Source organism: Lampris incognitus, chromosome 7 (assembly GCF_029633865.1).
Source record: "Lampris incognitus isolate fLamInc1 chromosome 7, fLamInc1.hap2, whole genome shotgun sequence".
Lineage (NCBI taxonomy): Eukaryota > Metazoa > Chordata > Actinopteri > Lampriformes > Lampridae > Lampris > Lampris incognitus.
The window spans coordinates 8,657,836-8,685,750 of NC_079217.1; the positions used below are offsets into that span (position 1 = coordinate 8,657,836).

Consider the following 27,915-nt stretch of genomic DNA (forward strand, 5'->3'; position numbering starts at 1 on the left):
GAGACCTGAGAAAAGGAGAAGGTTGTAGCACAGTGGGAAATAGAGACGGTTATAGCAGAGTGGGAAATGGGTGGGAAGGACCTATCGTTATTTTATTTAATCAGTGGAAAATCTAGTGCAGTGTTTCTCAAACCTGTCCTCAAGGACCCCCTATCCTGCATTTCTTTGCAACCCTGAATAGGTGCCTGTTTGTAGTTATTCAACCAATCAGCAATGAATTTTGTCAGATGTTGCACACCTTGCATAATTAAGTGCTGCGAGATGATTAGTCGAGTAAGTGCAAGCAGGGCTACCTATGCAGGGTTACAATGAAAATCTGCAGGGTAGGGGTTCCTTGAGGACTGGGTTGAGAACCACTGATCTAGTGCAGTGTTTCTCAACCCAGTCCTCAAGGAACCCCTATCCTGCATATTTTCTTTGCAACCCTGAATAGGTGCCTGTTTGTAGTTATTCAACCAATCAGCAATGACATTTGTCAGATGTTGCACACCTTGCATAATTAAGTGCTGCGAGATGATTGGTCGAGTAAGTACAAGCGGGGCTACCTATGCAGGGTTACAATGAAAATCTGCAGGATAGGGGGGGTCCTTGAGGACTGGGTTGAGAAACACTGATCTAGTGCACATCCAGTAGATGGTGGTAATGCAACATTTCGGGCGCCAACCGCCGCTAAAAACCAATAATAATCGTGCTCTACATACTCCGATACGGTAGGTGGCGGTATGCACCTTTAAAGTCGGTTTGCGATCCGCCAGTAAACACAACAAAGAAAAGGGAAGAAAACAAATCGCTGGAAACCAGCTCGTTAGGCCAAGCTGTAGCAAAGCCGAGCGCCGACGTGACTGACGGCGACCGTCGGAAGTATGAGCAAAATGTATGGCATATGCTTCCGCGCATTGCGGCAAGCTCCAGGGCCGAAGGCGTCCAGGCTGCTTCAGCAGAGGGCGTTTCGAGTCAGCGTAAGTTGCAAATGCCGCGAAAGGTAAAGCGTGCCGTTAGCGTTAAAGGTCGCTGAATCGAGTTCCTGCGCGTTAGCTGGGAAGCTAACCACTGGCGGCGGGGGGGGGGGTTTTGTATCTTCTGTCACTGCGTGGCTACTTAACTCAGTTAGACGTTTTTCACGGTTAGAATCATAACACGGAGACGATAGGCCCATTGTATTGACAGGTTCTTTTCTTTTTTGGCCATTGCCGAGGGTCTAGTATTTACGCAGCAGCACACTTCCGTAGCCGTTGGCTAGCTGCGTTCTCATTGGTCGTTAGCCGGGGGCGTGTGGAGCGTGCCGAGGGTCTAGTATTTACGCAGCAGCGCGGTTAGCGAACACTTCCGTAGCCGTTGGCTAGCTGCGTTTTCATTGGTCGTTAGCCTGGGGGCGTGTGGAGCGCTGGTCCCTATTCGAACCGCGTTTCCCCCATCCTCACGTTTTGTGTTTTACACAACCGCCCGTTCGTTATTCAAACCTGGCAGCAAGTTTCACCGGTGCGTCTGTTCCTTTTTCAAATCTTAACAGCAAGTTTTAGCAACGCTCTCGCCTTGTGTTGAACTGATGTCACAGAAGGCGTAGTCCAGGGGGGTCCCCAATAGGCGGCCCGCGGGCCACGTCCGGCCCGTGACGGGTTGATTTATGGGTCCGCGAGAATTGTTGGAGAAATGCCAGAAGGTTTTTTTTTTATTTCCCTACCAAATTTTTTTTTAAATTTCTTAGTAAAAGTAAGGTTAGTAATATATCGAAAAATAGATGAAAAATCTCTGTTTAAATTATAATACCTGCAACGTATCGACACCAAAACAAACCAACGAACAACATGCTGCTGGAGGTTGAGTGGCCCGTGGTTTTAAAAGTGGCCCTAAAAGTGGCCCGCTATGAAAAGTAATTGGGGACCCCTGGTGTAGTCGTTGACTGAATGGCCGCATGCAAACAAGCCTAGAAGATTGTTGGGGGAACATTTGCTAATCATGCATGCTTGATTCGTTGTCAGTAGAGCAGTTTCGTTTTTTTAATGTTAATTTAGGCAATAGTTAAAGTCAGGGGCGATTCTAGGATCAGAGCTTTAGGGGTGCTGAGCACCCAGAGTGCTGGCCAGCCAGGCAAGATAAATTTGGGGGGGGGTGGATCAAACCATTTTCGAAGCATGGTGGTGGTGCTGTATTTTTGTTGTTAAAATATTACGTTTAAACCATATACTGGATATGGTTTTGACATTTCTTCAGCTTATTAAACATGGACATACAGCAAAAATAAAAAATCTCTTCAATTTTAGGGGTGCTGGGGTTCAATTTAGGGGTGCTGCAGCACCCCCAAAAATGGGCTAGAAACACCTATGGTTAAAGTGAAGATTGGGACCTGCTGCCATCCTTGGTGGAAACATTGTTTTCCTCAAAAATTGAATCGTCCAGTATGAAAAGAATATGAATGGTGTCAAGCTGTGGCTCTAGTACTACCGCTTAACATGCAGCCAACTTTTGCCCGTGATTGTGTAGGCAGTGCACCGGCAGCAGCCCTTCGACACAGCAGATAAACCTCAGTTCCCTGGAGCTTCAGCTGAGTTTGTGAATAGCCTTGAATTCATACAGCCCAATGTCATCTCTGGGATTCCTGTGTACCGTGTGATGGACCGGCAGGGTCAGATCATTAACCCCTCTGAAGACCCTCAGGTACAGTATGCTTAGCCAGGGCTCTGGCTTTTCAAAGACCACTGAAAGTCTTGGGAGGCATTATACCCTCCAATATTTAAAAAGAAATATATTCAAAATTGCAGCTATTTGTCTCCATGTTGTCCAGTGTTGCTGGTTAAGTTTTTTTTTTCTCAGTTTCTTTTCTCAGTATGCTTATAGAGTTACAGTACAAGATAGGACATTATGCATACACGCGTTCTCCTTGTATTGCATATACCATTCACTTCAATTATTTCATCAAAGGCAGTTATTATATCTCTGAAGTATAAAAAGAGATAAGTGCCAAAACAATAAGTTGAGTAAAATGTCCAAAAAAAAAGGTGTTCTTGGTTTGTAGAGCCTAGACATATCATCGAATCCAACTTTCACACTGCCTCAGCATAAGTGCTTTCTTTTACATCCACTTGTGTCACCCAAAGCCTTCTAACAGAGGGCCAGAGAAACATTCAATGTTGGGGCGAGAGCTTCAGGTAGCCTATGGAGCTGAATATAGAGGTGGCAGATGTTAGCGTTAAACTGAGCAGTTTAGGTTGTGTGGATACATTTTTTTTCACTTGCCTCCCACCCAAGATTAAACCACTACTGAAGCCACTTTTAATGAGCTATTGAGTACTAATTCAGACTCTTTCCTTCCCCAAGCTTTCCAAAGAGACCGTTTTGAACTTTTACCAGAAAATGACTCTGCTCAACACAATGGATCGAATTCTGTATGAATCCCAGCGACAGGTGAGGGACTGTCTGCCAGGTGACTCATGGTCTTTTTAGCCATTTTTAAATATATCCAGAAGGAACACAATCTGAGCAAAATGTTGATCAGATTTCTGCTCCAGGGCCGGATCTCGTTCTACATGACCAACTACGGTGAGGAAGGGACACACATTGGCAGTGCAGCAGCTCTTGACTCAAATGACCTAGTCTTTGGCCAGTACAGAGAAGCTGGTGAGGTTTTACAGTGTTTGTTGTGGGAGGATTTTCCACTTTTAGATTTTTTTTTCTCTCGATCGTTATTATAATTATCTGTTTCTTAGAAATGTTGCTTCTTCTTTTTTTTTCTTTTTTTTTTAGAAAATTCTCATAACAATTTTATGTTGAGCCTATCCATTGTTATTAATATCATTTGATATTGTTTCGAATCCTACTTTAATATAATTTGATATTGTTTTGAATCCTACTTTCTCAATTGTTTAAAATTTATACTTTTTCCTAGCGGTAATAAACATTTTAAAGCTGCTTTAAAAGCAGCTTTTTAAAATTTTGAAGCAGAGATCCCACCCACCCCAACCATGGATTGTTTCCCCGCCTGTGCTCTTGGAGGCACTACAGGAGCCTCAGAGCCTGCACTACCAGGCTCAAAATGTCAAGTCAAGTCAATTTTATTTGTATAGCCCAATGTCACAAATACAGCTTCTTTCCCCAAGCTGTTACTCACCTGAACCCGGCTACCCACTGAATGTCTGTAAATATGTTTATGCTCGTGCTCTTTTTTTTCTTTCTTTTTTTACTTTAGCTTTTAGTCTTCATCTTGTTTGTCTATGTCTGTCTTGCACTCTTTGGGGAAGCCACAGCCCTTACTGCGTTTTTAACATGTGCCTGCACATTGTTTTTAATGACAATAAATTGAATTGAGTTGAACTAAGTGTTATTGTTTACAGGGAAGCAATTCAAGAATATAATCATCATTGTCATTGAAATTATGAACACTTTTTTTGCTGTCCTGTAGGAGTACTTATGTACCGTGGTTTTCCACTGAACCTGTTTATGGCTCAGTGCTACGCCAATGCAGATGACCTTGGCAAGGGCAGGCAGATGCCGGTCCACTATGGCAGCAAAGACCTCCACTTTGTCACCATTTCCTCTCCTTTGGCCACCCAGATTCCTCAGGGTAGTTCACTATGCCTCTTTTAAGCTGTTTTGTAAAGTATTTTGTTTACTATGCCTCTTTTAAGCGTTTTTGTAAAGTATTTTTTAAGTTGCTTTTTGAACATTGTTTTATGAGGGGTCCATGCTTGTTCCAAAACCTTGACGCCTCTGTGTGCGCACTGCTTTTTGTATAAGTAAAACCACCACATAACAGTATATGTATAGTTTATGGATCAACTAATATCTCTTTCAGCTGCTGGGGCTGCATATGCAATTAAGAGAGAGAACTCAAACCGAGCCGTCATCTGCTACTTTGGAGAAGGAGCAGCCAGCGAAGGGGATGCCCATGCCGGCTTCAACTTCTCCGCTACTCTTGAATGCCCGTTGATATTTTTCTGTCGTAATAACGGCTATGCCATCTCTACCCCCACTAATGAGCAGTACAGGGGCGATGGCATCGGTAAGAGGTCTTACTTGGCATATTTGCTATAGTGCTGGGATTGAGAGATCGGAACTTGCCCGTGTAAATGCACCATCTTTCCCTCTCGTAACAGCGGCTCGAGGTCCCGGCTACGGCATGATGTCGATCCGGGTGGATGGGAACGATGTGTTTGCTGTGTACAATGCCACAAAAGAGGCCCGCCGCAGAGCTGTGGCAGAGAACCAGCCCTTCCTTATCGAGGCCATGACTTACAGGTTAGTTCATGTTTTGACTGAATGTTCTAAATACTGAGTTTCTCAGTTTCATCTAGAGCTGGGCGATTTTTTTTTTCTTCCCCGATTTAATTGATTAATTTGCATTTTTACTCTACTACAAATAGGAAAATGGCAGAACCGCAAAATCGTGGAGTAGGGTGTCTCTGCAGACCGGAGACTTTTGGGTAGCTGCAGACAAACGTGGCGCTGGAGCGTGGGCATGTCGACACCCATCCCAACTTTAACCACACTGGATTTAGTTTTTGACTGACAGAGGATTGTAAGCCTGTGATTGACAGAGGCGTACAATTACCCCGCCCCTCTCAAAGTCTCCGGTCTGCAGAGACACAAACTTGAAATTGCAATTTTAAAAAGGTTCTAGAAAAGGAAATGCGGTGGATCTCTCACTTTCAGGAATGTGGGCAAAACTTAGTCCCCACAGACCATAAAGATGTCCACGAACACAAATGAAAAACTCATTCCTAAAAAACCTAGTGTTACTTCAGTTGTATGGGAGTGGTTCGGATTCAAGTGGTCAGATAAGAACAATTAACTGTTCTGTGTAAAGTTTTTAGAAAGTTGATCTTTACGACAAGGGAATACAACCAACTTATTCCAGCAGTTGTGATAGGGACGTGCGGTGGAGTGGCAGGAATGTGTCGCACTAAGAGATGCAGATGCCCGCTTAAGCCACAAAGTGCCAGCAAAAAAACAGGTAACCTGGTCAGCAGCATTTTTAACTGTCATTCCTTATGACAAGAAAGGGCCCTGGTGGCGGGCGATCACGGATGCGGTGACGTATGACATCGCAAAAGATAAGGTGACCATCTATACCATAGAAAAAAATGGGTTCATTAAGAAGATGCAAACGATTGATCCGAAATGTCAGCTGCCCAGCCGCAAGCACTTCGCTGAAAATGCTTGCCTAATTTATATAACAAAACAAGAGCTGGAGTTGCAGAGTAGCTAAAAGACATCTTATTATTCCTCCACTACCGACTTACGGTCCAGCTGAACCCATATGAGTCTGACCGTGCATTTTATTGATGGAGCCTGCGAAGCCTGCAGACATCGTACTTCCCGGACGACCACACTGGCGATGTAATGGGTCAAGGGCTGAAAGACTCATTGGACTCCTGGAAGCTTCGAGAAGACCGTCTTGTCAATTACGCACAGCGGTAACGTGATTAAAGCCTTGAGACTGACTGAATGGCCCAGCCACCAATGCTTTGGACACAGGCTTCACTATGCCATCGGTAAGTGGCTACACAATGCATAACAAACCTATCCACATTTGCGCTGGCGGTAAATGTGAATTAAGTTCGCATTGGTGTAATCAATGGTTTTATGAGAAATCTGTAAAGCAAAGTCATACATAAATAGTAAATCATCCCAGTGCCGTTATACTATGTATCGACACTCTTTGGAATGCTGTTGTCCAATCAAATTACTTGACCGGAACTTACTATTTTATAAAACTGCATAAATAATGTAATACTAGTGTGTGTGTGTGTGTGTGTGTGTGTGTTATGCATTAATGAAATTATACCCACAGTGTGAAACATTGTTTGTTTGTCAAACAGAATTAAGATTAATTAGGAAGTGTTACACTATCACAATGTGAATGCTGTCTTTGTCACATTAATGATTAAATGGTGCCATTCTAAAATGTTCCTGTTTGGTTTCTGCCCTTTTTCCTTCCCTTTTCTTGTTGTTTTTACAGTGAATGGTATGAAAGATCCATGGATTGACCGTGCCATCGGGTTTGCAAAAAGATTGTAAGTGCCTACTCCTTTAGTTGGAAGAAGAGAGGAGATATGGCAGTGGGACAGGTTAGGCTCGGTCTACCTTCTCAGCACCGAGTCCACAACCAGGTGGAGTTCAAGACAACCGATTGTAGAGCGAGTGTTGGAACAGGAGAAGGCCATGGCAAAGGTCCTGGGAGCAGACAAGAAAAGCAGGCACCTGGTGCCCATCTGGCAGGATATTGACCTGCTGGAGTCAATGAATAAACGTGTTAAGTCTTCTGAAGGAATTCACTGATGCCCTAACTGGTGAGGCCTACGTGAGTGTTGCCCACCTCAAACCGGTACCCCACCTGTTAAACAACAGTCTTTTGCAGCCAGAGGAGGGTGAGACCGAGCTCATCAAACAAACAGCAACATTACTCAAGTACCTCAACAGTAAATGCAATGATCCTGTAACACAGGAAGTCCTGCACATGGCCTCACTCATGGACCCCCAGTGACAGCCTACATAGCAGATGACATAGTGGATAGAATTGAGAAAGGAGCTGTTACAGAGCTGACTGATGTCTCTTCAAGCTGAGAAAGCAAATCCCAGCCTGGCACATGTGCAGGTGCACCAAGAGGAAGCTGAGTCTGTAACAAAGAAGAAGAAAACTCGAGCAAGCTTCTTCAAGAGGACGGTGTCGTCTACCTCCCAGTCAGAGCAGGACAAAATTGAAGCTGAGCCGTCATCCTACTTTTTGTCATCTGAGACAGACTGCGACACAGACCCACTGCAGTGGTGGAAGCTACCTTCCCAAGACTGAGTAATCTGACCAAGAAATATCTCTCCATTCCTGCCCCAAGTGCCCCTTCAGAGAGGGTTTTCAGTCCAAGGGGGTAACACTGTAGCATGCCAAAGAGCATGCCTCAAGCCAGAGGCAGTAGACAGGCTTGTCTTCCACCAAAAACCTGTAGGCTTCCTAGAAAGTTAAGACATGTTATTTTTTTGTTATTCATTGTATTATGTATTGTATTATGTATTGTATTGTTTATTGTATTTTTTTTAAATTTTACAAGTATTTCTCAGGGATGGCCTACAAGAGGTTTTTTATTTGTTTCAATTTGGTTAAAAAAAAACAATCTTAGCACAGTAATGACAGCTCAGTGGTGCTGTTCCCCCCCCCCCCCCCCGAACAACTGATTTGTTCACTTAGTCCAAGACTACTTGGTAATCATTTACTTTATTGTGTTAATAAAGAAAATATTTATTTAAATTTTTGCCTTGGTCTTTTTAGTTGGGTTGTTTTTTCTTTGAGGAAAAAATCGAAGTTTAAATTGAAAATTATCCATTAGTTTGAAAAAGAAAAAAAAATCGAGATTTTATTTTTACGCCAAATCGCCCAGCCCTAGTTGCATCTAAAGCAGCCACCCAGCGGGTAATACTACTAACATATGGCTTATCATGTGTGATGTACTCTATGTCACTATTCGGCTATGTAGGAACAGTAAACTCGTCCCTAAAAATGATTTAATAAACATTTTTTTTCATAAACTGTCCTCATACATAGAAACTAACAAATCTTATAAATCTAATTGTTGGGAACTTTTGACGTGCATGCAACAATGCTAAACGCATCTAATTTGGGCATCCGGGTGGCGTGGCGGTCTATTCCGTTGCCTACCAACACGGGGATCTCCGGGTTCGAATCCCCGTGTTACCCCCGGCTTGGTCGGGCATCCCTACAGACACAATTGGCCATGTCTGCGGGTGGGAAGCCGGATGTGGGTGTGTGTCCTGGTCACTGCACTAGCACCTCCTCTGTTCGGTCGGGGCACGTGTTCAGGGGGGGACGGGGAACTGGGGGGAATAGCGTGATCCTCCCACGCGCTACGTCCCCCTGGTGAAACTCCTCACTGTCAGGGGAAAAGAAGCAGCTGGCCACTCCACATGTCTCGGAGGAGACGTGGTAGTCTGCAGCCCTCCCCGGATCGGCAGAGGGGGGAGCAGCGACCAGGACAGCTTGGTGAATGTGAATGCTAGCATGGGGGTTGGTTGATGTCCATAGACACCCTATTGTATCAGTTCCTCTTGCTTTTTTCTTCTTATGCTTCTGCTGTCACTCTGAGCTCAGTCTTCACCAGATTCAAAAACTGACCTGTTTTATTTGGATGTCGATATGGAATTTCAGATATATTGATCAATTGCATTTATGGAAAATCGAAATTGCATAACTGATCCTTATTCCCTTACTGTAGTCCAGGGGTGTCAAACTCCAGGCCTCGAGGGCCGCAGTGTCTGCAGGTATTTGTTGCAACCGTGCACTACACCACCTGATTTAACCAATTAGCTCACCTCCTGAATCAAGGAGGGAAAGGAACTAGTTTAATCAGGTGGTGTAGTGTATGGTTGCAACAAATGCCTGCAGACACTGCGGCCCTTGAGGCCTGGAGTTTGACACCCCTGCGTAGTCGGTCAATAAGGGAGTCAATCTCAGCAGTGTTGCAGTATTCAATCCCCTGTATTTGTTTACTTAAAAATGTCGACACACTTGAGTCACATTAATTTGTAGTGAGGTGCTTATAGCATTTCTTGCAACTCTCGTTGCACCCATGCAAAATCAAAATCATAACTAACCTGTGAACTATGATAAATGGTCAACAAATTAATTGCTCATTGAACTAAAGTGCATTTTTGTATAGAGTCCTATGCATCTATGTTGTATACACCACTTAGCATGGTACTTCCATTTTACACTGCACCTAGAAAATGATTTATTGCCCTTTAAATTGTATGCTTTTATCCCTCACTCTATACATGTCAACATGTGATGATTTAAAAAAATAAGTAGGTGTAATGAAGATGAACTAACACTTCTGCACAATCGTGGGATTTCAATTGCATCCAGTTGGTCAGCAATGAAGTTGTAAATGCTATCCACCATTTCAAGTCTGTGGGCTTGTCTCCTCTGGCCAAATGGAAATGGCAGTCTTAAGAAATACTCCCATCTGTGTTCGGTTGTGTATATGCTAACAAACATTGTCCACTGACTTGAACTCTATATTACAATTTTACATTTGTGCTTGGCCCCCTCTACTGCTGCTTGCAGCTGCATTTATTCTTGTTAGCTGCTTTTCATGGAGCCGTCAGCAGATGAGCTTGGTAGTAATAACTGAACTTGTTGTAGCCAGATATATGGATGTTGGGGGGGGGGGGTTAGATTACCATATTTCCCAGACTATAAATCACTTATTTTTTTTATTTTTTTTACTTATCTGCGTGGTCCTGCTTTATATTCCAAAGCGATTTATAAAATGTAAATTTGAGAGGCATACACTGCATTTCCAATAAGGCCACTAGATGGCACTGTTTAAATTTGACTCAACTGAAAATGCTGTGCCATGGTGATGCGCGGGTCTGACTGGTTCGGGTAAGCTTACTAGAAAATATCACGGGTTCGGACGGGAGGGTCAAAAAGTGACAAAGCAGCGTTTTGAGTGTTATAAATAAAAACTTACACAAACATTGTGTGCAATAGGCTAGAGGCCCAGGGGTGGGCAATCTTATCCAGAAAGGGCCGGTGTGGGTGCAGCTTTTTGTTTGAACCAGGCAGTTACACACCTGACGCCCCTAGTCAACCAGTAGAGTCTTTGCTGAGGAACTTGATTAGGCGACACAAGAGTGTAACTGCTTGGTTGGACCAAAGACCCACACCGGCCCTTTCTGGATAAGATTGCCCACCCCTGGCTGTGCATTACTAGTCCACCTTTTCTTCCTCTCTCTCGCGAACATATGCAAAAACACAAAAATATACACTCAGAAACGCATGCAAGCAGATTCATCAATTTGTGATCGGGGTTGTGGTCAATGCATGTGTTTTAGAGTGTTGAGGCTTCACCTACCAGTTTTTTTCTGTGAGTGGTATCCGCAGATTTGGTTTACACCACCGAAACTGTTATTTAGGTCAGAAAGAAGATGTTTGTGTGTGTGTGTGAGAGAGAGAGAGAGAGAGAGAGAGAGAGTGTGTGAGAGAGAGAGAGACTGAGTTCGTGTCTTTAATGAAGGGTTGTTTTGCTGCTATTGAACAATAAGGAACACCGTTTGGAACAATTCGTCTGTTTATTTAGTAGCCTGGACCCCGACGCTATTAGGCTGAGACACAATAGGCTGTGCCTTGCAATCAGTATATTATGCTGGGCAAACAGCCCAAAAACAAAGTAGTGTAACACTGCTCACTTTGCTGTAGCCTAGACTACATTTGGAGGTTTGCGGGTCGGTTCGGGTTCAGGCGGTTAATCAACGCATATTTTAGCAGGTCGGGCAGTGGGGATTGGCTCTCATAACGGGTCGGGTGGGAGCCTGACCCACTCATCACTACTGTACCATACCATATAAATGCGACTTAAACACCGAAGCGATTTATGTTTCTTTTCCTCACAACAACACATTTTTGATGAGAGTGAGTTCTGCATTGCGACTTGCAGTCTGGGAAATACGTTGTAGTCTGACTGTTGCAGTCAGGAAGCTTGGTTTATAGATTCTCGAAATATCTTTGCCTTCATCAGCACCGACTACACCACAACCACAAATGAAACACTTGGTGTCAGTATAAAGTTGAGAACATAAAGGTGTCATTTCCCCTAAAGATCAGCACTTAGACATAATGGAACATTTATTAGACAGTGTGTCTAAAGGAAGCTGCTATAACGATGGGTGGTCTTGCTGAAAGTCTACATTTAGTAAATTAGTGGCAAGATTCAGGACAGTATATATTTTGCTTTTATCTCTATTAAGTAACTGTAGTTTAATAACTATACACCTTATCTTGGGTTATGTCTGACTTGTCAAATGGAATGATTTAAAAAAAAAATTGAGAATAAATATTGAGGTGAACATTAACATGGACTACAAAAATAATTTAACAGCTAGGGGTTGTATTTTACCTAAAATAAGTTTAGTAACCATCGTCATGGTTATATAATTGTAATACTGCATATCAAAGATAGTAGGTCATTAGTTGTTTGAACTTATTCCATTTACATAGTTCAGACATTTTGAACTTGATGGCCATGGGCAGTTGATTGGTTCATTAAAAGCTTTCTAGCCCAGGTGGTGTTGATCCATGTGACGTCAAGAATCAACAACATGTAAAACCAGACCAGGTGCTATTGCTAATGAGGACTCCTTCAAAAATAGTAGGGAGACGAAATGAATTAAATCAGCTGGCGTTGTGTTTGGTTGGAGTGAAATCCTGCATTTACATGGATATCAGTTGCACATGACTAGGGCTGTAACGATCCATTGATTTTTTTTTTTTTTTCCTGAATCAGGACAGGACAGTTTTCAAATTCAGTTTCATATGTGAAGGATGTTAATTTAAAGGCTCGCCTTTGTGCTGTGTGCAGTGTTCAGGGGCTCTGTTCATTTTGACTGAACGTTTTATTTTTATGAACACGTTTTCGGTTGGTGTCGGACTCTGCCAAGGTTGACCCCTGTCTCCGATTCTGTTTGTGATATTCATGGACAGGATCTCAAGGTGCAGCCAAGGTGAGGAGTGTGTCCGTTTTGAGAACCTCAGAATTGCATCTCTGCTCTTCATGGATGATGTGGTTTTGTTGGCTTCATCAGAATGTGACCTCCAACGTGCACTTGTGCGGTTTGCAGCTGCGTGTGAAATAGCTGGGATAAGAGTTGGCAGCTCCAAGTCTGAGGCCATGCTTCTGTACTGGAAAATGGTGAATTGCTCCCTCCGGGTTGGGGATGAGTTGTTGCCTCAAGTGAAGGATTTCAAGTATCTCGGGGTCTTGACTAGCTTGGTCTAGTCAGAAAGGCACGAACTGAGGAAGCCTCTTGGATGAGAGGCGAAACGTCTTCACGGATATATACCAAGTCCAGTTGCGCTTAATTCAACTCCTTTGGATAACCATGACCTGGATGAATGAGAACATTCACAGACATCTCGGGGTCTTGTTCACGAGTGAGGGTAGGATGGAGCGGGAGATTGACAAGCAGATTGGTGCAGCATCGGCAGTAATGCGGACATTGTACCAGACCGTTGTGGTGAAGAGGGAGCTGAGCCGGAAGGCAAAGCTCTCAATTTACCAGTCAATTTTTGTTCCAATCCTCACCTATGGTCATGAGCTTTGGGTAGTGACCGAAAGGGTGAGATCGCGGATACAAGCAACTGAAATGAGTTTCCTTCATAGGGTGTCTGGGCTCAGCCTTAGAGATAGGATGAGGAGCTCGGACATCCGGAGGGAGCTCAGAGTAGAGCCGCTGCTCCTTCGCGTTGAAAGGAGCCAGTTGAGGTGGTTCGGGCATCTGATTAGGATACCTCCTGGGCGCCTTCCTTTCGAGGTTTACCGGGCATGGCCAACTGGGAGGAGACCCCAGGGTAGACCCAGAATTTGCCGGAGGGACTACATGTCCAATCTGCCCTGGGAATGCCTTGGGATCCCTCAGGAGGAGCTGGAGGGTGGTGCTGGGGAGAGAGACGTCTGGAGTGCCCTACTTAGCTTGCTGCCACCGCGACTTTACATCAGAGAAGTGGCTGAAGATGAATGAATGATAAATTTTATTTTTACGACTGTTGATCGAATTGCACAATTTGTGATTAATTGTGATTAATCACGTTTTATTCTTAAGACTGAAGCTTGTAATAATGGATATTTAAATTTAAAAATCACGGAATTGATGTAGGATCGACACAAAGGAAGTATATTTATTTTAAATACTGTTGTTTAATAGCGTCTTTTTAACTTTGCACACAGATTCTCTCCTGTGAACTGCAGATTTCCAATAAAACTATCAAAGCCATTAAAATTAGATATCAGATTCGAAGGCAGTAGTTTCTTGTATTCACTAATATAAATGATAATTAGCAAAAAATGTTCGATGCTCGCCGGTTTGGCGAATGGCGGCATAGGCAGTAAGTCAGAAAAGCTGTCGCACCATTCAACGTTTATTTGATATCTGCTGTATTATTTGCCCGTATAAACTTTGGAGAACCCGCTTCTAAAACTGGCTTTGATGTCCTTTATAGCCAGTTCAACATGCAAAACAACCACAACCAAAGACAAAAAAGCAGAACATGAGGGAAATGGCAGTCAACATGGCAGATTCGTTCTAAGCTAACTAACAACCACCACAGGCATGGCGACGGCAGCGACACAGCGGTAACTTTGGCTGATATATAGAAACTACTGTAACCGGTTATTTTCTTGCCCGGTGCGGGATTCGATACGGGGTGTACTGCACCACAAGGCGACATCACTAACCGCTCGGCTAAAGGGTCAGACTCGTTAGCTAGGGGCTAACGTGTCTTATTAGTAGTTTACAGCCGTCACCCTCTCCTGGAAGCGCGCCCTCGTGCTTTGTTCTTCCCGCACTCCGAAGAGACTTATGAGGATCTGCACACTTCCGGATCCCACCGCTGCCACCAATGTAACCGGTTACTTTCTTGCCCGGTGCGGGATTCGATACGTGGTGTACTGCACCACAAGGCGACATCAATAACCGCTCGGCTAAAGTGTCAGACCTGTTAGCTAGGGGCTAACGTGTCTTATTAGTAGTTTACACTACTGTCCGGCATGGAGGAGCAAATTATCACAAACTTGGCAGCACAAATTTCATCCATCCATGCTACTATTGCCAAACACGATCAGACAATTCAGCCCATTGAAACGTCAATGATAGATTTCCAGGGGAGAGCAATTACGCTGAATCTACAACTGGTCATCTTGTGAAGGAGAATGAACAACCGAAACTGAAGGTTGACGACCTCGAGAACAGGTCCAGGAGGTGCAATAGTCGTATAACAGGCATACCAGAGCGAGCTGAAGGCACCCAACCAACTTGTTCCACTGAATCCTGTCTCAGGTGTCGATGCTTTCTCCCCCCCTACAGCCATAGACAGAGCTACAGCACAGAACCTCGAAGCACACTGACTTGACCCAAACGATGCGCACTGAAACATTTAGCTAGCTAGCTTTCAACTGACCTTAACATTGGCAGATCGTACTGTAACGATAGCTAACGTTAACGCTTGCTAACGATGGAAATTCAAAAAGAGTTTAAACCCTAACCCTAACCAACAACCAATCACGTCTACTTCCGTGCCTACACCCCGTTGGATCTAGCAACAACCATAGGGTAACCATCCAGAGGAGACAGAACGGCGCACTGCGTCATACGTCATGACGTGAACTGCGTATCAAATGACGTAATTGGTAAAAGCGGCTCGGAGAACCAGTCGCAGGTGTTTCTTGGGAATTGTGCAATAGATGGAGACTGAAGGTTCCACAAGTCGCCTCATATTATTTAAGACTCGACAACAAAACACGACATGGTACCAGGAATTGTCGAACTGATGTTAGACTCATGAACAGACGAGTTAAGAGGCCAAAAAGTTGGAAATCGAACGGCAAGTACTAACATTAGTTGCTAGTGCTATCAGTGTAAGCTTAGCTAGTCACGCCACGCGGGTGCGGAAGAAGATGGAGCATCTCTTAAAGCCTCCAACTGAACTAAAATTGATGGGGAACGTTGAAGAAAAATGGAGAAAGTTCAAACAATGATTCGACCTGTACGTGACTGCAATTGGGGGCAACATAATGGAAAATGCTCAAAAGGTTGCACTGTTGCTAACGGCGGCTGACGCAGACGCATTGTGTGATGTGTAGTAATAGCGCTTAGCCACTAGGAGCGCTGTTAACTGCTGAACAACCTGTAACGTGACAGAACAAGAATCACTCGGTAAAGAGTCAACACATGCAGAGCTCTCCGTCTCAGTTTGTATGCACTCATCAAATAATAATATATTTATGACATGGTGTCAGAAGTAAACGATGGAGCAACTAAAGCCACCGAACAGCTTGTGCCTGGAAGGAAACCTGGCAGAAAATTGGCGTTCGTGGATCCAGAAGTTCGAGTTATACCTGATAGCGAGCGGCATCTCAGAAAAGTCGGAAAAGGTGAAGTGCGCAACCTTTTTACATGTGGCGGGAGACGACACTATAAAGGTATTTAATACCATGGACTCTGATAATGATGTGGACGATTTGGATGTACTGAAAAAGTTTCGGCAGTACTGTGAGCCAAGAAGGAACATAACTTACCTGAGACACATGTTTTTCTCGAGAGTCCAAGGAAAGGGTGAATCAATTGATGCATACGTGACTGACCTAAAAAATAAAGCTAAGAACTGCGAGTTTGGGCAGCTCACAGACTTACTGATAAGAGACCACATCATGTGTGGAGTTACTAATGATCAAGTCAGAGCCAGACTGCTCAGGGAACCGGACTATCCTTGAGTAAAGCTGTTGATATCTGCAGAGCTAACGAAGCTACACAAAGCCACCTGAAAGCTTTACATGAAGAAAGTGAAGTGACGGTGAACAAGCTAAGTAAAATGAAACTAGCAAAAAAGCCCAAAGATAGCAGTGTCAATGAGAAAAGTGAGTGCAGCAAGTGTGGATGCAAACATAAGCCTCTTAAGTGTCCCGCTTACGGTCAAACATATAAAGTGTGTTCAAGAAAAAAACCCACTATGCTCGCATGTGCCGAACAAAGAGACCGAATGAAAGCTTTCAGAAAATGGAGAGAAGTGTCAAAGGAGAGAAAAAAAAGGAGAGAGAAAAAATGAAACAGAAAAAATGGACTGAAGTACACAAAGTGAATGGCCAAAAGCTGACATTCAGGTTAGATACTGGTGCTGATTGTAACGTGTTACCTTTTGCAAGCTTTCGACAGGTGGCTGGAAAGGATGCACCACTATTGAGGTCCAGCTCCAAGTTGGTGACATATTTTCGCCACCAGGTGGTACCATTGGGCATGGCAACGCTGAAATGTGAGTACAAAACTCAAGCGCATGAGATGGAGTTCCAGATAACAGAGGCCAACTTCCCACCTACAGTGGTCCTTGAAAGTTTCTGAACCCTTTAGAATTTTTTATACTCTGCATAAATATGACCTAAAGCATCGTCAGATTTTCACTCAAGTCCTAAAAGTAGATAAAGGGAACCCAGTTAAACAAATGAGACAAAAAATATTATACTTGGTCATTTATTTATTGAGAAAAATTATCCAATATTACATATCTGTGAACCTTTTCTTTCAGTATCTGGGGTCGTCCCCCCCCCCCCCGTGCAGCAATAACTGCAACTAAACGTTTCTGGTAACTGTTGATCAGTCCTGTACATCGGCGTGGAGGAATTTTTGCCCATTCCTCTGTACAGAACAGCTTCAACTCTGGGATGTTGGTGGGTTTCCTCACACGAACTGCTCACTTCAGGTCCTTCCACAACATTTCGATTGGATTAAGGTCAGGACTTTGACTTGGCCATTCCAAAAAATTAACTTTATTCTTCTTTAACCATTCTTTGGTAGAATGACTTGTGGGCTTAGGGTCGCTGTCTTGCTGCATGACCCATGTTCTCTTGAGATTCAGTTCACGGACAGATGTCCTGACGTTTTCCTTAAGAATTCGCTGGTATGGCGTCTGGGTAGCGTAGCGGTCTATTCCGCTGTCTACCAACACAGGGGTTGGCGGTTCGAATCCCCGTGTTACCTCCGGCTTGGTTGGGCGTCTCTACAGACACAATTGTCTGTATCTGTGGGTGAGAAGCCGGATGTGAAGTGTAGGGTAATTGGCCAAGTACAATTGCGGAGAGAAAAAAAAAAGGGGGGGTGGAGAATTCGCTGGAATAATTCAGAATTCATTGTTCCATCAATGATAGCAAGCCATCCTGGCCCAGATGCAGCAAAACGGGCCCAAACCATGATACTACCACCACCGTGTTTCACAGATGGGATAAGATTCTTATGCTGGAATGCAGTGTTTTCCTTTCTCCAAATGTAATGCTGCTCATTTAAACCAAAAAGTTCTATTTAGGTCTCATCTGTCCACAAATCATTTTTCCAATAGCCTTCTGGCTTGCCCACGTGATCTTTGGCAAACTGCAGATGGGCAGCAATGTTCTTTTTGGAGAGCAGGGACTTTCTCCTTGCAACCCTGCCATGCACACCATCGTTGTTCAGTGTTCTCCTGATGGTGGACTCATGAACATTAACATTAGCCAATGTAAGAGAGGCCTTTAGTTGCTTAGAAGTTACCCTGGGTTCCTTTGTGATCTGGCAGACTATTAACACACCTTGCTCTTGGAGTTATCTTTGATGGTCGACCACTCCTGGGGAGGGTAATGTAATGTAACAATGCTCCACTCCTGGGGAGGGTAACAATGGTCTTGAATTTCTTCCATTTGTACACAGTCTGTCTGACTGTGGATTGGTGGAGTCCAAACTCATTAGAGATGGTTTTGTAACCTTTTCCAGCCTGATGAGCATCAACAATGCTTTTTCTGAGGTCCTCAGAAATCTCCTTTGTTCTTGTCATGATACACTTCCACAAACATGTGTTGTGAGGATCAGACTTTGATAGATCCCTGTTCTTTAAATAAAACAGGGCGCCCACTCGCACCTGATTGTCATTGATTGAAAACACCCAACTCTAATTTCACCTTCAAATTAACTGCTAATCCTAGAGGTTCACATACTTTTGCCGCTCACAGATATGTAGTATTGGATCTTTTTCCTCAATAAATAAATGACCAAGTATAATATTTTTGTTTCATTTGTTTAATTGGGTTCTCTTTGTCTACTTTTAGGACTTGTGTGAAAATCTGATGATGTTTTAGGTCATATTTATGCAGACATAAAAATTCTAAAGGGTTCACAAACTTTCAAGCATTGCTGTATCTTAGGGGGAGATTCCTGCGCACAAATGGGAATAATAAAAAGACTGCACAAAGTGGATAAAGAAGAAGAAACAGACATTCTGAGAGAATACAACGATGTGTTCACAGGGTTGGGGTGTGTGCCTGGACAGCATCACATTCAGATAGATCAAGCAGTAGCTCCAGTTGTTCACGCACCCAGACAGGTGCCTTTAGCCCTAAAAGACAAAATCAGAAGTGGACTGGAGAGGATGGAGAAACTTGGGGTGGTTGAAAAACAGACAGAACCCACTGACTGGGTTAACAGCATGGTGACAGTCCAGAAGCCAAACAAAAAAAACAAGACTCTGTATAGACCCCCAAGACCTCAGCAAAGCTATAAAGAGGAAACACTACCCCCTACGGACAGTAGAGGAGGTTGTAGCTGAGATGCCAAATGCAAAGGTCTTTTCTGTGCTAGATGTAAACCACGGGTTCTGGCAAATACAGCTAGATGAGGACAGTTCTACGTTGTGTACCTTTAACACACCATTCGGTAGGTACCGATTCCAATGCCTTCCCTTTGGTGTCTCGTCAGCTGCGGAGGTTTTCTAGACATGCGTCACCCAGAGACTGGAGGACTTGGAAGGAGTTGTGAATGTCATGGACGACATTCTAGAGTGGGGTGCAGACAAGGAACAACACGACAAAAGGCTGAGACAGCTTCTTGACAGGATAAGGAGCATTAATCTCAAACTCAACAAAGATAAGTGTAAGATTGGAATGACTGAAATCCAATACATTGGACACACACTGAATGCAGAGGGCCTGAAGCCAGACATAGAAAAGGTCAGAGTAATAATGGACATGCCGAAACCACATGACAAAGCAGCACTGATGAGGTTTTTAGGCATGGTGCGGTACCTCTCAAAGTTTATCCCAAACCTGTCAGATGTGAGTGCCCCCCCCCCCCAGAAAGCTTTTGGAAGGGGATGTCGAGTGGCATTGGGAATCACAGCAGCAAAGCCGCTTTGAACAGCTGAAAAAACTGGTAAGCAATGCCCCAGTGCTCAAGGTTTATGATGTAATCAAGGCAGTCACATTGTCAGTGGATGCAAGCTCTGAAGGGTTGGGAGCTGTAATAATGCAGGATGGACAACCAGTGGCATACGGGTCAATATATCTTACTGACACACACAAGAGATGTGCACAAATCGAAAAAGAACTCCTAGCCATGTATATGGGTGAAAAGTTCAAACAGTATTTGTATGGAAAACGGCTACAAATAGAGTCTGACCATCAACCACTTGAGTCAGTGTTCAAAAAAACACTACACGGAGCTCCTCCCAGACTCCAGAGGATGCTGATGAGGTTGCAGGCTTTTGACTTGCATGTATCCTACAAACCAGGAAAAGACTTGCACATAGCAGATACACTCAGCAGGGCTTATCTGCAGGAACAGTATGAACATCTGTTAGAGGAGGAAATAGAAGTTAATCTTCTGTCAGCACACCTTCCAATCACAGAAGATAAACTGAGCCAGTTCAAAACTGCAACAGCAGAAGACAGAGAACTGCAGTTGGTGAACAACATCCTCACATAGCTGTTCTTTCTCTCCCAGTGGGACAGGGCTGGATGAAGAGCAGAGGTTATGGCATCTTCTGTGGAGTGCAGTATGCAAACTGGAGAGGGTCCAGAGTGGAGGGGAGGCTGGACTTGATGTGCTTCATGAACAGCCTCTCAAAGCACTTCATGATGATGGGAGTCAGTGCAATGGGGTGGTAGTCATTGCGGCAGGACACAGGGGACTTCTTTGGCACTGGTATGATGGTGGTAGACTTGAAACACGTGGGGATGACTGCCTGGGACAGCGAGATGTTGAAGATATCAGCAAGGACATCTGCCAGCTGCTCAGCACAGTCTCTGATGGCTCGGCCTGGGATTCTGTCTGGACCCGCAGCTTTGTGTGGGTTGACTCTAGAGAGGGTCTTTTTCACGTCATCTGCAGTCACCTGCAAAACCCAGTCATCCATCAGGGATGTAGTCTTTACCACCGGCACGTTGTTCAGTCTCTCATACCATGTGTAGAAGTCATTCAGTGCATCTTGGAAGGTGGGGGCACCACCACAGGTCTGAGGAGGCTTGTAGCCAGTGAGGGCCTGGATGCCCTTCCACAAGTGCCGTGCGTCTCTGCTGCCAGCGAAGTGGCTGTTAATTATCTGTGCATATTGTCTTTTTGCCTCCCTGATGCCACACGAAAGGTTGGCCCTTGTTGTCTTGAGTGCTGCCTTATCACCGGATCTGAATACAGCATTCTGGGTCCTCAACAGTGCCCGGACTTCCGCTGTCAGCCGAGGCTTGTGGTTGGGCTGCGAAGAAATTGTTTTTTTTGGTGACTGTTACGTCGTTTGTACATTTATTGGTGTAGGCTGTCACTGTCACTGTGTATTCTTCCAGATCAATGTGCTTACCAGAGGAGTCTGCCGCTTTGAAAATGCCCCAGTCGGTGCTCTTAAAACAGTCCTGAAGAGCTGAAATAGACTCCTCTGACCAGTCCCTGATCTGTCGCTGAACCGGTTTGGCAAGTTTCAGAAGTAGCCTTTATGCTAGAATTAGCATAACAGAGGTGTGGTCTGAGTTTCCAAATTTCCAAGGTGGGGGCAGGGGAATGCTCTGTATGCATTCTTCTAGTGTAAATTAGGTCCAATTTGTTGTTTTCCCTGGTGGCAAATTTTACATGTTGATAAAATTAAGGAAATACAGTCTTTAGGTTTGCATAATTGAAATCTCCAGCTTTAATGAAAAATACATCCGGGTATGTGGTTTGTTGTTTGCTGATTACGTTGTGTGGTTCGCAGTGCCTCTGAGGCATTAGCGCTCAGGGGCAAGTACACGGCCACAATAACAACAACAGTGAATTCTCTCAGCAGATAGTATGGCCAGCACTTGACAACTGTGAACTCCACGAGTGGAGAGCAGTGTTTGGAGACCATCACAGCGTTTGCTCGCCATTCCTTGTTAATATAAACACACAAGCCACCACCACGGGTTTACCTGACAAAGATGATGCTCTATCGGCTCGGTAGCATGCTAGCCTGTCTAGCTGTATGGCTGTGTCCGGAATGTTGCTGTGAAGCCAGGTTTCGATGAAGACAAAAATACAAGTCCTTAGTTTCACCCTGGGATGGCCATCAAAGCCGTATGCAGTTCCCTTTATTTTCCAGAAAGTGTACGTTTGCAAATAAAATGGGCGGGAGAGCTGGTCTGGAGGGGTTAGCTTTTAGCCTAGCATGGATGCCGCGCTTCCAGGTCCTCTCGCACCACCTCTGGCACTTTCTCAAGCGAGTAGCCGCAGGGGGATGTCCTGTAGTGATGGGGCCTGGGTCGCGTAATAAGCCGAGAAAACAACAGATCGTCCAAACAAGCTGGTATGGGACCATGTGTGATCATATTTCCAATGTCCAAAACTTCTTTACGGTTGTAATTGTGCTTCCCAGTAGAGTTGACGTTCTTTCTCGCAGTGTCAGACACATTAGACAACAAAAACACCGGGTTGATTGGTCCAAGTGTGGTCGCTGCGTCTACATGCGCCGCCATTTAATTGTATTTTAGTGAGATGTTTGACATCCAATTTGACTCTGACCCAATCTGTGCTCTCTTTGATTTAACATCAAAGCAATCTCATGCTCTCTTACTAAATAAAGCCCAGGTGATCATAGCTTTCACCACGCTGCTTACGAGACGTTCGGTCCGTTAAAAATGGGAACAACACACTCCTCCATCCTTTTTTCATTGGGTCAAAGATGTTATACATTCCTTACATCTACAGAAAGTTAAATACACACTCAAAGGGTCATCTGGAACATTTGCTAAGATATGGAGGCCCTTTCTGGATTTCTATGACTCCCTACAGGAACTCCTTGAAAGAGTAGGGTAGAAGCCATGAATGTCCTATTACAGTAATGAGCATTCCCCCTCACATTTGTTTTTTTTTTGTTTTTTTTTTGTCCCCAATTTGTTAATACATGTGATGAATACTACTCTGTATCTGGGACATGAGTAGTTAATTTGAAGTCATACATTCATTCATTCGTTCATCATCAGCCGCTTTTCCGGGCTTGGGTCACGGTGGCAGCAAGCTAAGTAGGGCACTCCTGACGTCCCTCTCCCCAGCAATGCCCTCCAGCTCCTCCTGGGGGATTCCCAAGGTGTTCCCAGGCCAGATTGGACATGTAGTCCCTCCAGCGAGTTCTGGGTCTACCCCAGGGTTTCCTCCTAGTTGGCTGTGCCCGGTAAACCGCCAAAGGAAGGTGCCCAGGAGGCATCCTAATCAGATGCCCAACCCATCTCAACTTGCTCCTTTCGATGCGAAGGAGCAGCGGCTCTACTCCGAGCTCCCTCCCATATCATACATCCCTCATGTAGTCATACATCCCTCATGTATGACTTCATACAAAACATGTAGGAAGTCATACATATTTTGTATGAAGTCATACATGTTTTGTAATTCTTGTGGGACAATAAATTTGAAAATCAATAACATGTTTACCCAAAAAAAAAGTGTTCGATCCTCAAGTGCCAGTTGAATTTAAAGTGTCGTGAATTCACGATGTTCATTACGTGTTGATCACGGAGTCCCAGATGCGCCCCAATGGCACGGCATAGTAGAATATCTAATATTTTCCATGAGGGGATTAGGGCTGGGAACAAATAAAGCCTACTGCAGTGAGGAAGAGGACACGAAGGTTACATGCTGTAACAGTCCGGTGAGGAGCAGAGTAGGAAAAGACAGCTCCATGCACCGAATACCTGATGTGCCTGTGAAACAGCCTCGCACAGCTGCCACAGGAAGTAAACAAAACGCAGCTGCATTAATTGCATTTTTTTATGTTAAATTAATCACAAAAATGTGCACATTAATTTTGACAGCACTATTTACTTTATTTTATATGGCGTTAGCTCGATGAGCAGGAACAGCTAAATGTTGCACTTAACTTCAAAAAGTACATTCGACCGGCAATCCTGACTAAAATCAATACTCTGATTAATACAACAAGTGGGATCGGGCATCTAGGTAGTGTGGCGGTCTATTCTGTTGCCTACCAACATGGGGATCGCCAGTTCGAATCCCTGTGTTACCTCCAGCTTGGTTGGGTGTCCCTACAGACACAGTTTGCCATGTTTGCAGATGGGAAGCCGGGCGTGGGTATGTGTCCTGGTCGCTGCACTAGCGCCTCCTCTGGTCAGTCGGGGCGCTTGTTCAGGGGGGAGGGGGAACTGGGGGCGAATAGGGTGATCCTCCCATGCGCTACGTCCCCCTGGTGAAACGCCTCACTGTCAGGTGAAAAGAAGCAGCTGGCGACTCTACAGGTATCGGAGGAGGCATGTGGTAGTCCGCTGCCCTCCCCGGATCAGCAGAGGGGGGTGGAGCAGCGACCGGGATTGGTCGGAAGAGTGGGTTGATTGGCCGAGTACAACTGGGGAGAAAAAGAGGGGAAAAAAGCCACAAAAAAAAACCCCAAACTATTTATTGACCACTTTTATATGCAGTATAGCAATGATGCTGCTGAAATAAAACTCAGAATGACTGATTGGCGTGTGGTATGCATTGTTTTTGGAAATACGACTCATGATACACAGTCTGTAGATGTGCATGGTTCAACGTTTTCCCATGATCTAGTGTTAGAGAAGCAACAAAAATCTCTACTTTGTCAGATCGAATTGCAATACTTGCGGAATTGCAAAACTCAAGAGTAGCATTTGCATACCCAAGCGTCATGGTAATGTTGAATTGGGAGATGGGCATATCTGTCATCTCAGCCCTGTTGATCCATATCATCATCGTTAAGATACGCCCAGGGTGTGAACATTTTAAAGCTCTATATCTCCAAATCTGCAGAGAAAAGAAAAGAAAAATGTCTGAACATTCTACAGCAGCTTCCGCATAACGAGCAGCTGCATTACACACATTCAGATGCGCATAAAAAGGGAAGTCTTTAGCGCAAAGAAATTGCACGACAGGTTCAAGTTCTGTGGTCACAAACACACTAACACACAAACCAACAAGCACGCGAGTGCTTTAGTTGCCAACGAAGAAAACACGGTGTCTGAGAAGTGCTATGGTGGGGACTTGAGCAATGGGTTAGTTGGGGGATGATGAGAACCAGGAAGTTCCCTTCTGGCTAAAATGAGACAGTTGAGCTGGCAAAAACAGGTTTATTGTTTCCTGGTGCCACTGTCTGCGGGCATAGGAGGACATGCTTTTTTTTGGGCTGTAATCGGGTCAGTGACAGCAGGGTACCCTGATAACAGTAATAATGAAGTACACATGAGTCTTGACTGGTGGGAGAGATGGGACTTGGTGTGCGTGTGTGTATATGTGTGAGTCTTTCTGTTGTTGTTCTCTTATTATTTGTTTTCTCTGTAGGTTTTCTGTTTGGGCTGTTTCAGTGGGTATTTTCAATTCTTTTTTTTTTTTACATTTTATGTTTTATAGGCCTTGTTACGTTGGTTAGATTAGCAATATGTGTTTTCTGTGTTGAAAATAACCATTGAAACGGTCCCAAACAACAACCGGAACTTAAAAACTACTAGAATGACCGTGGGCGGTCAAAATGACTGCCCAGTTTTTAAACTCTATATTCCATCCGTCCATTATCCAAGCCGCTTATCCTGCTCTCAGGGTCGCGGGGATGCTGGAGCCTATCCCGGCAGTCGTTGGGCAGCAGGCAGGGAGACACCCCGGACAGGCCGCCAGGCCATCACAGGGCCCCCCCCACACACACACGCACACCCCTAGGGACAATTTAGTACGGCCGATTCACCTGACCTACGTGTCTTTGGACTGTGGGAGGAAACCAGAGCCCCCGGAGGAAACCCACAAACTCCACACAGAGGATGACCCGGGACGGCCCACCCCCAAGGTTGGACTACCCCGGGTCTCGAACCCAGGACCTTCTTGCTGTGAGGCGACCGTGCTAACCACCGCGCCACCGTGCCGTCCACTCTATATTCTGTCAAGATAAATACCCGATTGAGATATTAATGCGTTGCATATGTTAGTATGTCTGTTAAGAAATGACTGACACCAAAATCAATATTTTAACAACTTTAATACTATTTTTCAAACAATTTAAAATCGCCACTACTAAACGATTAATTATTAATATAATAATTAGGCCATACTAAATTGTCACTAGGTGTGAACGTGTGTGTGTGTGTGTGTGTGTGTGTGTGTGTGTGTGTGTGTGTGTGTGTGTGTGTGTGTTGGCCCTGTGATGATCTGGCGGCCTGTCCAGGGTGCCTCCCTGCTGCCCAATGACTGCTGGGATAGGCTCCAGCATCCCCGCGATCCTGAGAGCAGGATAATGGATGGATGGATATCTTATCTCCAAACCACTGAGCATAGACAGAACCTTGTAAATCCATGGTGATGAAGCAGAGATGTGCATGGTTCATATTCCCCCCCCCCCCCTTCTTCTCTCCAGTTGTATCCGGCCAATTACCCCACTCTTCCGAGCCGTCCTGGTCACTGCCACACCCACTCTGCTGATCCAGAGGGGGCTGCAGACTACCACATGTCTCCTGCGATACATGTGGCGTCGCCAGCCGCTTCTTTTCACCTGATAGTGAGGAGTTTCACTAGGGGGACGTAGCGCGTGGGTCACACTATTCCCCCAGTGCCCCCTCCTCCCTGAACAGGTGCCCTGACTGACCAGAGGAGGCGCTAGTGCAGCGACCAGGGCACATTCCGGCTTTCCACCCGCAGACACAGCCAATTATGTCTGTAGGGACGCCCGACCAAGCCGGAGGTAACACGGGGATTCGAACTGGCAATCCCCATGTTGGTAGGCAACAGAATAGACCGCCATGCCACCTGGTGGTGTTTGTGCACTGCCTTTTGACACATACTATGTCCTATCGGACTTGAACCTAGTTTTTTTTACACTTACTGGCATCGTTGTCTCTTGACTAGACCCTTGCTTGTGTTGTATTACCTCTCAGATGTACGTCGCTTTGGATAAAAGCGGCTACTAAATGAAGTTGTAACATTGTAACTATAGCCAGATTTGACCAGAGCTGGCTTAACTATCAAGTCCTTCTCTACCAGAGCTGGCTTAATTATCAAGTCCTTCTCTGTTGCCTATTGCTCATCAGTTAAATTTTATTTTTCCCCCATCCTACCCTCGCATAGCAATTAACTTGAATGCCTTCGATCCTCCAGAATTGGCCACCACAGCACCAGTGACGACAGCTCGGCTTACCGCTCGGTGGATGAGGTGAACTACTGGGACAAGCAGGACCATCCCATCTCCAGGCTGAGGCACTACATGACTGCCCGCAGCTGGTGGAGCGAGGAGGATGAGAGGAGCTGGAGGAAGCAGTCTCGCAAAACGGTCATGGAGGCATTCGAGAGAGCCGAGAAGCGCCAGAAACCCAATCCGGACCTTCTCTTCTCAGACGTGTATCAGGAGTTGACGCCCAATCTGAACAAGCAGAGGGAGTCCATGTGGAGGCACATGCAGCAGTACAAGGAGCACTACCCCCTCGACCTGTATGACAAATAACCACCACGATGTGGGATTGGTTGAGAGTGTGAGGGTTGTGATTGGCTTTCGCAGGCCTTTCTAGTTGATTCATAGTTTTGATATGACATCATTGGCTCCACAATAGACGAGAATAACAGTGATGATAATTGAATAACACTATTACTTGCCTTTGGGTTTTGTGCCTTAAAGTAGAGAATGACAGTGGCTAGTTAAATTATTCTGTAATCCCTAGACAGTTTTGACCATGTGTATTTCCCAAAAATGTCTGCATTGAGGTTCTTCGCTGTTTATTAAAAAAAAAAAAGGACTACAATGTGAAAGCAAATAGGGGCTAAAACCACAATACGAGCAATAAACAGAGGACTCAGTTTCTTTACCACTTCTGTCTGAATCTGTTTCTTCTCCTTGTACAGTGATCCTATTAAGTACTACGGCACACGGCATTTCTGCATTGTCTTGTGGGATTTAACGGATTCCTTTGTGCATAACTGAACTTCCTGTTTTACCTGCTTTTACCCCTCTCGCGTGTCCACCCCCAGAGTTTGAATAAATGGTTTTCTCTTGCAGGTGCTACAGTAATGCTGTTACATGACATGTTTGAAATCACTGACGGCTGTACACATCTTGTATATTAAATCATACTCGGTGTTTTGTGTGTGGAAAACCTGAATAAAGACTTGCTGTTTTCAGTCACA

General features: G+C 44.8%; 1 protein-coding gene across 1 annotated transcript; it reads left to right on the top strand.

The window, feature by feature from the left end:
* The first annotated feature begins 798 nt into the window (after positions 1-798).
* On the top strand, positions 799-27,909 carry bckdha (branched chain keto acid dehydrogenase E1 subunit alpha). The gene is made up of 8 exons (XM_056283225.1): positions 799-959; positions 2,482-2,655; positions 3,316-3,402; positions 3,507-3,615; positions 4,397-4,558; positions 4,790-4,996; positions 5,091-5,232; positions 26,896-27,909. Exons 1-8 carry the CDS (start codon positions 864-866, stop codon positions 27,236-27,238), a joined length of 1,320 nt encoding a protein of 439 aa, XP_056139200.1. The 5' UTR covers positions 799-863; the 3' UTR covers positions 27,239-27,909.
* Positions 27,910-27,915: the final 6 nt, after the last annotated feature.

Bases quoted from the DNA above. Each gene is read 5' to 3' on its own strand.
- bckdha (XM_056283225.1), top strand. From the start codon at position 864: ATGAGCAAAATGTATGGCATATGCTTCCGCGCATTGCGGCAAGCTCCA. The intron at 3,403-3,506 runs GTGAGGGACTGT...TTTCTGCTCCAG, and splicing joins TGTATGAATCCCAGCGACAG to GGCCGGATCTCGTTCTACAT. The intron at 4,997-5,090 runs GTAAGAGGTCTT...CTCTCGTAACAG, and splicing joins GTACAGGGGCGATGGCATCG to CGGCTCGAGGTCCCGGCTAC.